The sequence below is a fragment of the Ictidomys tridecemlineatus genome, chromosome 10 (genome assembly GCF_052094955.1).
Source record: "Ictidomys tridecemlineatus isolate mIctTri1 chromosome 10, mIctTri1.hap1, whole genome shotgun sequence".
Taxonomy (NCBI): domain Eukaryota; kingdom Metazoa; phylum Chordata; class Mammalia; order Rodentia; family Sciuridae; genus Ictidomys; species Ictidomys tridecemlineatus.
This window is the reverse complement of record NC_135486.1, coordinates 41,428,181-41,445,277: the sequence shown is the minus strand read 5'-3', so window position 1 is coordinate 41,445,277 and position 17,097 is coordinate 41,428,181. Positions and strand designations below refer to the sequence as shown.

At 41.8% G+C, this 17,097-nt stretch overlaps 1 protein-coding gene across 3 annotated transcripts in view; it reads left to right on the top strand.

Annotated features, from left to right (window-relative positions):
• Ptpn14 (protein tyrosine phosphatase non-receptor type 14) overlaps positions 1–15,533 on the top strand; it is a 176,253-nt gene extending 160,720 nt beyond the window's left edge. For all 3 annotated transcript variants that reach the window (XM_005334974.5, XM_078022801.1, XM_078022802.1), the window contains 2 exons: positions 2,612–2,775; positions 8,131–15,533. In XM_005334974.5, the coding sequence (XP_005335031.2) occupies positions 2,612–2,775; positions 8,131–8,259 (293 nt within the window). In that variant the 3' untranslated portion in view covers positions 8,260–15,533. The remainder of the gene's footprint in view (positions 1–2,611; positions 2,776–8,130) is intronic.
• The last annotated feature ends 1,564 nt before the right edge of the window (positions 15,534–17,097 follow it).

The window sequence follows — 17,097 nt, the reverse complement described above, 5'->3', positions numbered from 1 at the left end:
GACTGAGAGGTGCTAAGAATTATTGGAATCAGCTTGGAGTGTTCCAAACTGAAATGTGCTTAGAAGACTACCTCATTCATTTATTTTCAGGATATGGTTATTTTTTTAGAAACAAATTCACCAGAATATATGTAGGACTTCATTTGAGGGATTAAAACCTCGATGGGTGCCCACTTTGTGCCAGGCATTGGATCAAGCTTGGGACACAGTGATGAAACTAGGCTCACAGTCTTTGCTTTACGGATGTTCCTAGTCCAGCTGAAAGGACAGGCCAGTATCTAGAGTGCAGGGCTGAGATCCAATGCTTCCATCTGCTTTTTACGATGGCTGCGCTGTCCCCTTCCCTTTTCACATGGTCCTAAATGTCCTGCACGTGTGGAGAAACCCTATTCTTTCCTTACACAGCTAGGGAAGAGGCAGATTTATTCCTGCTGTGTGTTCTTCTCCAGCTATGGGAGACCTGTGACCACAAAGGGCCCATCACCCAGATGTTGGGCAATGTCAAAACCTTGATTTTTATCTTTACGTTATTAGAATGGAATGTAGGAGTGCATGTGGGAGGAGGAAGAAAGAGAGAGAATAGGCTTTTAAGTCCTAATAATAACCAATTTACAAGATTGAGAGATTGCGATACATATTTACCCACTGGTACAAGGATTTCATTTGTCATGGAAGTGGCAATGGTGCTTGAGGGGTTGGGCACTGAAATTAGAAAGATGACTGGAGTCCTAGTTTGAGCAGGTTAGTGATTTGACTGGGGTCAGACAGCCACTTATTCAGAGCTCAAAATATCAATAAGGAGGCAGGTACCCTTTGTATAACCTTCTTTCCTTCTTTTATTCCTTTCAGATAAATGTTTTTTGTTTGTTTTTTGAAGTGGGGTACTGGGGGTTAAACACAAGGGCACTCAACCACTGAGCCACATCCCAGCCCTGTTTTGTTTTTTATTTAGAGGCAGATATTTAGATCATTTTATGAAAAACTATTTTTTAGAGAGAGAAAAAGAGTCTCAATCTTGTAAACTGGTTATTATTAGGACTTAAAAGCCTATTCTCTCTCTTTATTCCTCCTCCTCCCCACATGCACTCCTACATTCCATTCTAATAATGTGAATTAGAAAGATTAGTAGGTATTGCCCAACATTCCTCTTATTTTTCTTCTCTTATTTTTATTTACTTTTTAATTTGGCGATAGGGTCTCACAAAGTTGCCAAGGCTGGCCTTGAACTGGCGATCCTCCTGCCTGCCTCAGTCTCCTGAGTAGCTGGGTTTTTGATTTAGGTCAAGAAAAGCTGTGTCTCTTGTATGTGACCCTTTTTCAGACAGAAACTCAGTGACTTGGCATCTTTTCTCCTTGCAGAAAAATTGCGATGAGAATTCTGTGCATCATATTTAGTTCGTGATGGTACCCAATGGAGTTATCTTTCTCTCTCTCTGTTCACCTCAGTATGTCTTTTTGTTTTGTTCTACCTCATTTTATATTCCTGCTAGTTGTAAGGCTCCAATCAGTACAACTAGTGTTATTTCTAAGTAGTCATCATCATAAAAGTGATAATAGTAGTTTGTCTATTTTGTTAACTACTTCAAATTATTTTTGTAATTGGATCAAGGTATAAAGCAAAGTATTGATACTTATTAATTAAATATAAATAAATGCTTTTAAATTACTGGAATGGTACATGTGCTTTTTTTCTCTTCAACAATTATAGCATTTACCTTATAGCCTTGTAAATGCTGTTGCATGAAGGTAAAATTTTCCAAGTATCAAGAACTTTTAAGCCTGTTTCTTCCCTTAGCTACTGGAAAATCTAAATTACTAATTGGCTTTTTCTGATTTTTGGATTGTCTGAGGATTATATTTATATACTTCCCTTTTTCTGTGACTATGAAAAAAAAAAGTCATTATGGCTTAGATTGCTGTAATTGTTCTTCTGTGCCAGTTGGAGTTGTGAGCAGACCCTAGTGCTGCCCCGCTGGGCGAGGCAGATGTTAGAAGGGGTTGGGGGTGCCGAGACCCCCCTAAACCCCCTATGCATGTTGCCTTCAGAATAGGGCTCCTCTTGAGCGGCTCACATAATCCCATAGGAATCGTGCTGAAAAGCGGACTCCCCAAAGTCTATTTTTAAATCCAAAAATGAAGTCAAGCCTCAGTTGACATTCACTTTTTCAGTGAGGGGAAGGGGAACGTGGCAGATGGATGCTCTTTCCCCACCAGAAATCGGCTCTGACAAGCGGGCGTTTCAAGGGGACTTAGCTGTTGTTCTGATCCCAGTCTGTTAATAGGAGAAATTGCTGTAAGTAATGTCTAGAATCATCTGCTTGAGGGACTCGGGGATTTGCAGAGGGGGAAATAGAATTTTATTTTTAAAAAAGAACTATTTAATTTAAAGAACAAATTCTCCCATGGACTAATTGACTCCCAGCTGGTCCTTTCTGGATCCAGGACTGTACAGCAGGTACCAGACCAATAATTATTGTCTTATAAGAGCTGCAAATTATTGTCACTTAAAAAAAAAATTTTACCAGTCGTTCTGCTCCTGTGCCCAGCCCCCAACACTTGTATGTAAAGCCATGTAGGACCTGGGTGACGATATTTGCATTTTGTCCTGCAGCCTACTTGGAGGAGATCCAGTCAGTCCGTCGCCATACCAACAGCATGTTAGAAGGCACCCAGAGCCAGCACCCCCCCATCGTGGTCCACTGCAGTGCTGGGGTGGGAAGGACTGGAGTGGTCATTCTGTCTGAGCTGATGATCTACTGCCTGGAGCATAACGAAGTGAGTCATTCTGGGATTCTTTCTGAATGCTCCACCTTGGGGACAAATCTGCACCATGGCCACACCCGGCCTGTGCCCTCTCAAGTTCAATGGTTAATTTCCTTTCTCTCTCCAACAGTTATCCAGACCCATTGTTCCAAGTTTGAGTCTGACATTTATAGTCCTTCTGGTTTGGGCCTCTCCCTGCTCTGTGTAGGTACCTAAAATAATATAGAAGAAATGAGAGTCTGAGTTAGGAAACTTCCAGAAAATCTGACCTTAGTTGGCAAAGTAGACAGTCTGGTTTTATTGTGGGTGATTTCCCAAGTGACTTATTTTGCCACACGTAGTTTTGTTGTGTCTTACATTTCTGGGAGGTGTCTTGTCTAATCCTATGTGCAGATTTATTTGCTCAGAAGATGTTTTTCATTCTTCAGAGGGATGTTTTTATTTAAAGAGGGTATTGCTCTTGTCTAGTTGGGCAGCTGTGTGGTAAGCAGAGCAGGAGATGCTCTGAGTACACTGGCATTATTGGTCTTGGCCTGGATTGCCCTGTGGCTATGTTTCCTGCAGAAGTGGGCTGCTGCTGGGCCTGTGGGCACGTGGCCTATGGCATTCCCTTACCTGCTGTACAATCAGGGCGTTACACTGAGAGGCTGGAACAACAACCGAGGGCTGAAGGACAGTTCTGCCTTCTGTTAACATGAGGCTATCGGGTTGTGTTTTAATTATTCATTTATTTATTTATTTTTGTGGTGCTAGGATGGAACCCAGGACTTGGTGCATGCTTGGAAAGGCAAGCACTCTGCTACTGAGCTCTACCTCCAGCCCAGGCTGTTTTGTTGTTGTTGTTTTGATATTTTTATTTCTAGTTACATATGACAGTAAAATATATTTTGGCCATTTGAAGGGCTTTCACTTCCCACTCCCTCATCATCCTCACCTCTACTTTGTAGAGGTATTAATGCCTCGTGCCATTTGGTTCTGTTCTATTTCCAAACCATAAGGCTTGGAAGATGCAAGGAAACTCTGGTAGTGATTTGGAAGTTTTAAAATTGTAGAATGTTCTAATGGAGAAATTGATATGCTAATACACAGGCTTACTGACTAGCTTCAGTAGGTTGAGCATCAGATTAAATATTGCCCTATGAAATTTGTTGTGTTGAGACTAATAGGAAAATAGTACAAGTTTAAGTAAGTCCCTTGTTTAAACTTAACATGTACTTGCAAAGGATTTTAAAACTCCTGCCTATAAAAAAGGTAAAGTTTGGAGACTTTCAGTCTGCACAAAGGAATTTTATGCTACTAGAAGATAGAAGAGGAGCTATCCCAACTGTAGCCTAACATTTAAAACCATAAATCCAAACCCAAACAAAACAAAACATGAAACTTGCTGATAAACTCTTACTATGGAATAAGTTGAGATCACAAAGCAGAAATGTCATTGTCTCCTCTGGTTTTTCTTGTTTTTTTTTTAATCACTCTGTCTCACCTGGGGATTTCTCTGTACCCTGTCACTACTAGAAGTATCTGGAAGTCTCAGATACAATGAATAACTTGATACTAAGTCCCAGTCCTTCAGGAAAATGGAATGAGGTACAATGGAATCAGTGTGCACATGGTTTGAACGTGTCTATGCTCACGCTGGGTGGCCCTGGTGGCTCCAGTGCAAGGAGGAGACTGCCGCCACCACCTTCCACTTCCTCTCATATCACTGTTTTCACCAAATCATCCCTTTTTTCATTTCCTGCCACTCTTCTTCAGTGACCTCTTCCCCTTTTCAACTCGAGCGACTATTCTGCCCGTCTCGTCTGACATGAAAGATTGTTCGGAGCTCTTTGGAGACCCATCAAGCACTGTGGTTCCATGAAGCATGACATGAGGTCCATTGCTCACCTGATATTACAGGGACACAAACAGTACCCATCAAAGCCAGCCCCGTGGTACAGTGAGGGATGGGCTGGTAGAACTTCCTGTGGACTCCGGAGACTTGGAAAGGTTGTACTCCATGGTGTGTCCAAAGGCAGAGGGTTTCCTCAGTGCCCAACTGCATGCCAGAACATTCCTTGCTTGTGTGTGGTCAATCCAAAAAGAACTTCTGTTTCCATTGATACTCAAAGATAGCAAGATGACTCATATTTTTCACTTCCTTTTCCCCAGCACAAATATAGCCAGCCTTATCGGTCCTGTTTCCCATAATTGCTATTGGTGGATGGTGAAGGGAAAAAAACTCTACTTTGTTCTGAAGCTGTTTCAGTCCTGTCTAGTCAGATTCAAGCCTACATTTCAAAATAAGAGTGGAATGTGTGTAGCTAGTTTGTGTTTTAAACAGAGGTTTTGACAAATGAATATGGAATCATGTGTCCCGTGTGTCTCTTGTCCAAAATTTTTTTGCCTTCTTTCCACAGCTGGATTTAGCTTACTTTATATTTTAGCTTGTAATTCATGTGGTTTTGTCAGCAAAATGGCATTTCTGTTTCTTGCACTTTTCCCTCTTAGTCTCATTTGTAAGTAGAAAAGTTGAGCATAAATACTGATGCTTACAGCAAGGTTGGTAGCTGTGAGTTGGGGACTGGAAGGGATAGCTCTCTTGGGCTGCTCTGTGAAGCTTCCCCATGACCCAGTGCTTTTGGTCACTGAGTGTTAATAACAACATCTTCCTGCTCACACATCTGCCAGGGAGCACCTGTTCTTCCTTTTTCAAGCTTCTCTCTTGATCCTCTAGATGTGGCCCAGGCAGCCACAAGTCATTACAAAAGGTGCCATTCTCACTAGCCAAGGAAAAGATGTCTTGATCTTGCTGCTGTTCCCAAATAAGTTCTCTCTCCTTCACTGAGTGAGGAGGAGAAAATGTCCTCGGGGTGAGATTGAGCAAAGATCCACTCCTCATAAGTGTACTCAGTACAAGTTTGTCTACCAAGTCCTCATCCAGTTTCTCCAAAACTCCAGACTCATTTAATCTCCAGATCTGGATCCTGGAGGAGGGATCCAGCTCCATCCTGCAGGTGGAATCACCTCCAGACAACATCTGCTCCCCCAGTTGGGGGCAGATGGCTGGCAGTAAGCCAGGGTACAGGGCAGTTAGCAGCAGAGCCTGTGGGAGTGAATCTTTAGGGTAGTTAAAATCCTCTCATTAGGACCAGGGGAACCTTCTTTGCTTTGTTTCCAACTGCTCTGTATCAGAAAGAGAAAATAAATTGGTTTGGGGGCCAAGTTGTATAGATTCTAGAGATGAGGATGGTGGTAGTGCTGAAGGAAATGGTGAGAGGTGCTGGCAGTGTAGAGGAGAAAGGGGAGGTGATGATGGGGAAGACTTAGAAATGGGGTGCAGGACGTGGAGGGGATGGTAGATGTGGAAGAGGTAGAGTGTGGGGAAGATGGCGGTGGGGTGGAAATGGTAGAGAAGGTGAAGGTGTGGTGGTAAGTGTAGGGGTAAAGGAGGTGGTGGTGGAGGTAGAGGAGGAGGAGGTGGATGGTGGTGGGAAAGAGGAGGTAGTGGTAGAGATGGTGGAGGAGGAGATAGTGGTGGGGAAGGTGGAAAATGAGGAGGTGTGGTGGTTGAAAAACGGGAGGTGGCTTGTTGGTGGTGGTGGAGGTCTGTACCAGAGCTGGGTGATGGAGGAGGCAGGACAGGCAGAGATAGTGATAATGACAGTGGAAATAGCAGCTGTCCTATATTTAGCATTCACCGTGCATTGTCACCATTCCATGAGCCTTGTGGCTTTAACTCAAAAGGCCTTCACAGTAACACTGAGATGGGTTCTCTTAGTGCTCTTATGTAACAGAAGAGAAACTGAGTCACAGGTACAATATGCCCAGGAAGTGCTAGAGCTGGGATTCCACAGAAGAAACCTCATCAGGTTGTCAGAGCTCTGCGCTCTGAGCTCCTGTGCACCCTACCTCCCCTGTCAAAGCCTTTGGTGGCCTTGTTCTCTGCCCCCAACTCTTCAATGCCCAACACAGAGCAGCAGCCATCAAACATTAATTCAGTCCATCATTAGTTGTCTCTTGATTGTTGTATATCATGACAAACCACTTTATTTTTTAAAAGTTTTATTTATTTTTTAGTTGTAAATGGGCACAGTACCTTTATTTATTATTTATTTTATGTGGTGCTGAGGTTCAAACCCAGTGCGTCACATGTATTAGACAAGGGCTGTAACACTGAGCCACCACTCCAGCCTGACAGAGATCACATTACAGTGTAATTTAGGCAAAGACCCATTTGTTGTTAGAGGCTTATAAACTCAGCTCTACATTTTGATTAATAGTTTGGGGATTCATATGCCTTTGTTGTCATTATTACCCAGGACTTGACTGTGTCTCTTTAAGTCTGTGGAGTACATTCTTTAGTTGGTTTTGATAAGAATGACTTCTAAGGATGGCCCCTGTTATCATAGATACCCAAAGTTTGGAAATAACTGAGATTATTTTTCAAGGTTTGGAGGTTACAAAGTATGGCAGGCAGATCAGTTTTTATTATGTAACATTGAGTGCTTTCTCCATCCTTGATAACTTCATGGGTACCATCTGTTTTGGGTTGACCTCTCCTAGATCAGAGTGAGTGGCTAGGCACAGTGGCCTCACAGCCCAGTGGCTATTCAGCTGTGCATGGCTGGCTGGTTGGGGAAGGTAGAAATAGTGAGGGTGAGGGGTCACTAGGACAGTCTCTGGTCTGTGTCAGCACCAATGACCCAAGGTATTAATTTCCTTCCATTCAAGAGAGCTGTGTTCTCAAAGGATTCCTACACAGGCAGTCTTACTTAATACTCAAGATATTTTTAGTGAAAGTCCTTTACTGCAAACTGGTATTCAGAGATGCTTTGATATTTCAAAGGCTTATCATATACATTATCTTGCTTGATAATGACCACAGTCCTGAGAGACAGCAAGATGGATATAATCACATTAACAATACATTTATGAGTTGCATTCATTAAGAACTGTGCACTAAATTCTCTGCATGCATTTCATCATTTGATCCTGTAGGTGCATACTGAGGAATTGCACCTAACATGGGCAAGGCTGTTAAAGGAACACATTATGCTCCTTCCTTTACACAAGACCCAGAGATGCCTGAAATCCCGTCATTGGGTTTGGCAGATTTGACAGTAGCAATTGGGTTGACCCCCAGCCTCTAAGTTTTATCTAGCAGTCTAGGCTATATTTAAAATATCACACCAGTGACAACTGGTGATCAAGTTCTCTAATTACTGGTATAGACTTTGATTCCTAAAACCTAGTGGGGCCAGGGTCCTTTTCTTTGTCTGTACCTGGGTGTGGTCAGTGGGTGAATGCTTCCTGAATGAGCAGATGAAGAATCACCTGAAGAAAGTTTCCCATCTCAGGATTTGTGTCTTTTCTCTTTTCTTGCAGAAGGTGGAAGTCCCCATGATGCTGAGGCTCCTCAGGGAGCAAAGAATGTTCATGATCCAGACCATCACTCAGTACAAGTTTGTCTACCAAGTCCTCATCCAGTTTCTCCAAAACTCCAGACTCATTTAATCTCCAGATCCAGATCCTGGAGGAGGGATCCAGCTCCATCCTGCAGGTGGAATCACCTCCAGACAACATCTGCTCCCCCAGTTGGGGGCAGATGGCTGGCAATAGGCCAGGAGCCAAGATTACCCCGAAATGTCATGTATTATTTTATATGAGATAATTTATTTTTCCCCCTTTGGAATAACTTTTGTGAATTATTATAATGCAGTTTTCATATTAATATAGTACTTTTCATTTGAACCACATTTTGACTGATCTGCATTGTAATATGTCAGGAGGGAAGGTTGTATGGTGGGTCATTTTGGGGCAGAGTCATAAGGGAACACATCTCTAGTGAAGCTGAAGCCAGATTTGTAGCCCATCCTGAAATTCATCAGCTTAATTAGTTGCTCATGTCCAAATCAAAGATGGCAAGAAAATGAATTCATCCTGAAATATAAAGAAAACGGCCAAGACCCTTTACTGAAGAAAACACATTATTCTGTCATATTCTGGGGGCTCATGAGCCCTGGATAGACAAGTCACTTTCCTCTCTTTTCCCTTTCTGCCCTTATCCTCTATAATCTCTTTTCTTGCCCTCCTATGTCCCCAAAAGCTTAAGTTGAAGATGAGAACATCGAGAGAAAATTCTCCCTTTATGGGGCATAGTGACATCTTTCAGGCGAATGAGGAGCTCCTTGCGTCTTTCTCAACCACCCCTTATTCTGGGCTCTGGAGCCTATCTTCCTGCTGGGACTGTACCCTCTATATCTGCTGCTTCTCTCTGTTTTCTCAGACCCCAAGCTGCTGATGTTGAGGCCCTGGGCCAGGCCATCTGTGCAACTCGGCCTCTTGCCTGATTGAGAGAGGATAATGGCCCAGGGTGGGTAAAGAACAGAGTTAGGCAGGGTCTTGATATTGTTTCTTATTTAAATATCAAGTATGTGCTGGACAAGATCCTGCAGGTTGAGGTGCTGGGTGCACTCCGTTTTCTCTCAATCACAGTCATGGAAAAGGTTATAAAGAAAACCATTGACGAAACTAATTTCTAGGAGCTGTTTGGCACTTAGTTAGCAGGGGCCCTGGCCAGGAGTCACCCACAATGTGACCCTCACTGTGCTGGTATCATCTCCAGGCTTTGGCCTACAAGAGTGTAGTTAATCTCTCTCAGGACCCTGTATTCCAAATCTTGCCACCCTGATGAGATGGTAGAATTTGTCTTTCAGAGTCTCCCATTTCTCCCTTTACTCCATGTAACCCACTCTCTGGTCAGTTATAGTGTGAACCACCACCAGTTTAAAGCTTGGTTCTTAGTTTCTTCCTATGACTTCATTCATCAGAGTCCTTCTGAATTTCTTAGGTTAATTATACAATAAATCATGTATCACACATTTTCCATCTTCCTGAATTCTGGGGAATTTCCTTTTCTATATCTAGTTTTTTCTTGGACACACTTTTTGATTGGGGTTTTTGTTCTTAGAACAAGGTGGGTGTTCTACCTGCCTTACTCCATTGCTTTTTTTTTTTTTTTCCTGAGTGAAAAGAGAAAAAGAATGGCATCACACTGACCAAAGAGAGCTTGCTCTTGTGACTCCCATCCCACATACTAATAGCTGCCTATGAAACCAGATTCCCCATTAACTCATTTGGAAGAGGTACCAACCAGTTCCTTCCACTGTGGGCCAGTGTGTTATTGGATGTGGTTTGGCATATTTACACTCAGAATATCTGGAGAACTTCCTCTCATTTCTTCTATACAAAAGGTGTGTGATGCAGTTATAGAGTCTTTACTTGAACTGAGCTTTGTAGATGTGGAGTTTGGGTATATGTTCTGAAAAGAAAACCATTAGTACCACATGTGTTTTAAATGGAACAGAGAAGCTCATCAGCAGGCAGAAAAGTATTGACATCCTTTCCTCAAGAGAGTTTTCATCCTTGGGATATTCTAAGAACTGTCTCAGTTACTAGTTTATTGTACAATGATACCTTCAGTATTTATCTTTTAACTCTAAGCCCTAATGTGAATACTGTTAAAATGTCTCCTGCGGGCAGCATGTAAAGTTGATGTCTCTTTGAGCTCATCACTTTTGGGCTTCATTGAAACCCAATGAAAAGGGTTATGCTATCAGAATATTCATTAATGCACAAGATGGCAGAGAGGAAGTAGGTCTTATATCCAACTTCCTAGCCAAAGTTTATATTGAAACCCAGAGGAAAACATTTAAAAGTTATTCCACATATTTCATTTTTAAAAGCGAATGCTTCTGGTTCTTTAGCACATTTTGCATTCCTCTTTACATCTCCAGTGAATGCCAGTGTATCTCCTGTTAAATTATCAGCAGCCATTCAAAGTGTTTTTAGTAGCATCTGCATAATAATTGCCCAGAGATGCTTTATATCTGGGAAGCAAGCCAAGGAATAAACCTTGAAGCAAAGTGTATTAAATTAGTTATCTAGTTAGAGCTTTTGGAATGACTTCCTGATGATGTATCAAGTCTGAAGCTAGAGCTGTCAGGGTCTATTGCTGCAGTTTGGATTTGAAGGGAGAAAATTAAAAATGGTGGTAATAAAAGGTATCCTCTCACACCAAGGCTATGTAATATTTTCCAACCTCTAGTTTTGAAGTTTTCCAGTTGAGATATTTTGCTTCTTTCATTTGCATTCATTTAGAGATGTTGACCTAAAGTGATCATCCTTGTTCAGCATGGTCCTGGATCCTGGGGCTGAATTTGATGTCTTCATCCTTGAGATGAAGATAAGCTTGCTGGCAATGCTGTGAAGTGTCCTGCTGGGCTATATTTTGGGAGACACACACAGATTTTTCCCTGGATACAAAGTACACAAGAGGATCTAGCTGCATTAGAGAGGTTTGTCAGACATTTATTTATATGAGAGTAAAGACAAACCAGCTTCTATGCTCATTTGGAGATGAGCCACGAGATCAGGAAGGTAAAAACGTCTCCACAGGGAATTGATGAGGAATAAACTTTCAAGGAGCTTAAACTGAGACAGTTTTACTTTTCCAACCTTTGTGGTTCTGATTAAGAAGACAAACTACTTTTTGATTATAACGACAGTCATTATTTACCTGAGTCAGTTTCCATTAGCCTGGATAGAGGGTCTTTGGAGACTCTGCTAAAGACAGGCTGTGGGACCCAACCACTGGCTCGTACTCAGCCTTTATCCTGCCTTCTTTTGGCTTCTGCTTTGCAGTTCCAAATTCTGCTAGGCATAGTAAGTCAGCATTTTTATCCAGTTAACTGCTTTTTGTTTTCCTTTTCTAGTTTAATATAGGTTGACCCATATGTAATTTCCACTAATTAAGCCTATTTTCTATGAACATAAAAACTTCATTTGGGTCAACCTACTATGTACAGTTTGTTTCTTCCCCGATACAGTGGATCCCAATGCCTTATGTCTTTTCTCTAAGGAAGCACTAATGAATGCAAAAGTGTGCGTGGTGGGCAGCCTGGCTTGTGAGCACATGGCCTTGCTGCTGTGATCCTCCCCTACAAGGTGAGCAGGCTGTCTCCCAGGGCTCAGAAGTCGCTTCTGGCAGAGGAGATAGTGCATGGTTGATTCTGACAGGCTGGGTTGGCCATCAAGTCCATTTTTATGGAATTTTCAACTATTGTCCTTTCTTGATATATTGACTACTTTGATCTGTATTAGCTGACTTCAGTCCATTCATTAGAAAACATGACATGGGTCCCAAAGCTGTCCATAGTCAAAAAACAGAATGTACCATCTAATCTCACTCTTACTTCCAACGCTGTGTTTGATGGGTGAAGAAGCATAATTATTGATTTTTATTTGGTAAAGATATGCCAATCCCTGGAGGCAGGGTGGGGGAAGAGTATAGGGATATTCTAGACAGAATGTATGCCAGAGAACATAAATTCAGGGGATATGATTGGTCCAGACCCATGTTGGTGTTAATCCATCCACCATTCCTCCTCAGTTTGAGGAATAGCTAGCTCTATTGGGCTCCTCAGGGAAGGAAATTTTCAGAAACACCAAGTAATCTTGGGCTCTTAACGTAAGAAGTTGTTTTGTGGGGAATTCAGCTTTCCCATTTTACCCAAGATTCTTCTTCTGCCATGTTTTAATTTTCACCATTGGTTTTTATTAGACACACCTCATGCTCTTATTTGGCACTTTCTTTTTATGAGCAGAGCAACTATTCATCCATCTTACCAAAGGAGAATGTGGGCCTTCCATGGGAACTGCTTATTTCCCAAAAGACTTGGTGGGTGACCAACTTAGTTAACTCTAAAGGATGGAAATAATCCCAATTGGCCCTACAGGGTAGAAATAACATTCTAAGGTATTAAATTGCTTTTGACACTTCCCTTGATGTCCAAAGTGGGCAGAATGATTCTTGTTTTTACCTCCAAGTCATTCGGGGGCAAAATACCTTGCTGCTACATCTTTAAAGTAACAGCAACGTGCCTGGGAGAAATGTGAGAGTGAATTAACCAAATTCTGCGAAACCAGGTTGTCCAGAAGCCATTTATTCAAAGGGCCCTGTGAAGTTCAACCATTAGCTTGCCCAACCTTTATCCAGCTTTTGCATTTCCAGTAGAAACTCAGGTAGGTAAGCATTTTTGTCCAACAGACTACCTTTCTTATCTTTTTCAGCTTAATATAGCTGTATCTTCTTTTTCAAGATGAAACTAAAAAGTTCCCTGTTAACACATGCCTGACCCTAGCATTCAGTATCTGGCATCAATCAATTTCACAGCCTGCATAATTTGTTGTTTGATGCAGTCAAAGGAAGGCAGTGTATTCATTCCTACTGTTCAAAGTTTTGTCCAGCTTTCCCATTTTAACAAATAATTTCAGGGACATTGAGTTCTAAAGCAGGAGGGCTGGAGCTCAAAGACAACCTCAATATGTGTAGAAAGTCGCTGTTCCTTCTGCCATGCTCTGGGCCACCAGGATCATTCTTAGTGCCCTAAGCTTGCCCAAAGATAAGACATACTTGGAGAGAAGAGTTAGAATGGTTTTAGATTAGCCCTGATGTTCCTCTGAAAATGTTAATTCACAATTTTTTGTACCCTGGAATGTCTCTCCTATTCCCTACCCTGCTTTGTGCAATGTCACAAGTGTTGGAAACTATGAAGTGGCACCCAGGGAAAAGATTGCTGTAGCACTGGGATCTGTTTTACCCTGGCTTCTAGTGTCCAACTGCATCCTCGTAGCTGAGGGGCAGCTGGGTGAGTATCATGAACCATGATGCCGTGTATGCTGTGTGCCTGGGTTAGCTGCTCAAGAGCACATCTTTCATCTTGCACCGGTAGCCCTTCCTTTCCTCGCAGCCTTATGCTGAGGGCTCTGCTCAGCGACGTAGCTCTCAGGGTTAGTGAGCAGACCTCCCAAACATCCAGGTTTCCTCTCGCCAGTGATCTCAGGTGCTGCAGAAAGTTTTTCCTTTAGAGGTCATGTATCTAACCAGAGCACAAAAATGTAGAATATAAACACAGCGATTGCATTCGTTTCCCATCTCTCAGGCAGCATGTGTTACATCACATCTTTATTCCTAGGGCGTTTCATTCACTCAAGGCTCTGCTGGCTCTTCATGCTTTTCCATTTGCTTCTTGGTTCATCTCTTAAGCACACTTTTTTTTCTTTCTGTACCCTATTTGTGCAACCCCTACAGAAGTTAGTCTGGTCATAGAGAATCATTGTCTTGAACCTCTACAAAATATGTAACTAGGGAATCTTTTAATCTTTCTTTAAAAAAAAAAAAAACTTACTGTTTCCAGGAATTGGATCTGACAAGTGAAAATAACCAGAAGTAGCTTAGAAAACTGTCTAGCCTTGGGGAAGATGTCCTTATTTACCCTTTTGTTCCCTCAGTGATCACAGCTATCATTATTAGAACGAATGAAAGCAAAAGTAGGTAACACTCTTAAGACAATGATTGCCATGGTATTTAATATTTATTTTGAGGTGAGCTTAGGTAGCTTCACATTGGTGCGGTGACATCTGTGGTCTAATTGGTTTCTAGCTTCTTGCCGCCAGACCATGTTCCCTTCATCATGGCCTCTACACACACTGACCAATCTGGGGAGGCAGACTTGTGTCTCTGGGCTGCCAAGGAACATCAAAAGGTAGATTGTGATCAATAATTCAGTTATCTAGGAGGGCAGAATAAGCGGTTCATCCAGTCTGTGTGGAAGTTCTTTTCTTCCATAACCTCTTCCTTCAGGGAAACAGAAATGCCATCTCATCTGACAAAAGGTTTAGAGGAAAAAAGCTGAGATTGGGATCTTTCTGTGCCTTGGAGTGAAACCTTTTGCTAAAATCTCAGGAATGCTGCTTTGAGGTTAGCCAGGTGACTCTCAGGGCAGGGGCGCCTGGCATTCTCGGCATTTCTCAGGGCCTCCCACCTCCTCCCTCAACTGCAGTGTTAGCTAGTAAATACTTTCAGCAGAGAACCAAAACTGTCATTCAGAGCTATTCCCTCCACCCCCAACTTGAACACTGTAAAAATTCACTGCAGTTTCTCCTGAACTGTCTTGCCATTGTTTGGAATCCTACAATTCTTTTAACATTTTCCTTCAGACATATAAGGTACACTCTCCATTAGAGACGATTCTGTGTGTGTCCCTTGTGCCTTCAGAAGTCAACTAACCTGGTTGAGGACGGGAGGGAAAACAGATTTACATATGCAGATGACTATTAAATGTATAACCTTATGTAACTAGTGTTACATCAAATAACAGCCTAATCTATTTTGTTTCACTGGACTGTTGTACTCTGTGATTTCAGTATTGTGATGCTCTCCTTGGTCTGTTTTGTAAAATGTTGTGAATTTTGCTATCCTTCAAAATAATTGATGTCTAATAGGTTTTGTTTTGAAATGATATTCAGGCAAGTCCCCAACTTAGAAACCAGTTTGTTCTTATTAAAGTTCTTAGGTCAGCCCACAGAAGCCCACTGACTTCCAACACAGCTGAAACACAGGCCTGTGTCAGAACTGGTTGAGTTTCATGGGCCGACCTGCAAATGGAACCACGGAACTATTATGTTGTTGTGGTGAGAAATGCATTCCAGGTTGGGACTTGGGATCCTGGGGACACATTCTTCTCCCCATGGAGGCCACTTGGTACTTGGCAAAATGAAAGCCGAGTCTCTTTACTACCAAACTACAGTTGTTATGGCGGGGAGACGGACTGAGTTTATAGGACATTCCCTAAGTTGGGGAGTGACTTTATCTGTAGTCATGTCAACTGTACTTTGGTGTAGACTCCCTGTCAGTTTAATAATATTAAAAGCCTTAAATGAAACTATGCATGCTATTCTATGTGCTATTTTATATCAGTAAATAAGCTTATGCTTGCCAGTTTCATACACAATTGGGGTGTATAAAACTGACTTTGACAGTATTTTTTGCACTGTTTTCTATCTGTTTTTATAAAGTCTTATTTCGATATTGGTCCTAGATGATGTTTTCACTGTCCTTGTCATTGCTGTAAAATGTTTCATATGTGCCTTTACAAATGTGAGATCTTTATTCTAACCTTTTTTTTTTGTAAAAGATATCTATTGATCTCCATATGCAATAAACCTTTTTTTTTTTTTCCCAGAGAAAACAGTCTTTCTCTTTAGCACTGTTGGCATTAGTTGAGGGCATATACCTATCCCTTTCCTCTAAGATTCTTTTCAAAGCAAAGGTGTCTAGGAAAAATCTGCCTTTATAAAGCCAATTTATTGCTACCTACCTTTTATCCTATATAATCTGATCATAATGAAGATTTGTGTATGAAATTTTCAAAGTTGCCTTGGTTAGAAGAAATCAGAGTGGTGATCACTAGCCAAATGGAGTGAACAATGTATGGAAATGGCCTTTCTCACAAATGCAGTGATAACCTTCATTAAACCCCAAGCCCCTCGGCCTCCACTGTCATTTTCTCGGACACCAAATTGTTGATGTGGAAAAGGCAGGCACCAGGCTGCTATTGAAAATCCAAATTCTTGTATTTTGTCTTTCGACTTTTTAACAGCTCACTTCATCTCTGGATTGAAAGGTTGTCACCCTGTGTCCCAGATTTCCACCCAATTGGCTGCCATGACACAAACCCAGTGACCCCTTCATAATGAGGTGGGCTCGTGCTTCATGATAAATAACAGGGCAATCCAACTCCATGGCGTCAGATCTCATGTGCTCAGCCTCTTCGTTTGCCTGTTCCATTTTGCAGCCTTTATAATAAACTGCTAATAGTAAGTAAAAGTATTTCCTGGAGTTTGGGGAGCCATTGTAGCAAATTGTTGAACACAATGGGCAATGGTGTATGGGTCCCCTGACTCTGTAACCAGGTCAGACAGAAATGGGACAGTGATCATGGTGACTGGTATCAGAATTAGGTACAGACCTGTGGGACTGAGACCCTAAACACATGCAGTCTGCCACTAACTCTGGGTAGCCTTAGCACTGAAATGAAAAACATGCACATGTTTCGTAAAAACATCTCAGCCGTGAATTGAATATCAATTCACAGAAGAAACACAATAATCTCTAAATATATGTGGACGTGCCCATCCTCACTAATAAGTGCACAAAAAACAAGATATTTCACACTTTCGATTGGGCCAAAAAAATGATGGTATAGTGTTATGAGGGAGAGGAAAACCAATGCGATTATATTCTATTTCATACCTGGTGAAGTTTTTTAAGGAAATGTAGCCATATATAAATTTTTAAAAAGATTGTTATTTGATCCTGAAATTATATTTCCTAGAATCTATTCCCCGCCCCCCTACACTACTCAGTGTGGCATTTTGTAATAGCATCAAGCTGGGCAAAACCACCTGCCATAAATAGAATTATGAATAAATTATGATTCTGCATTCAAT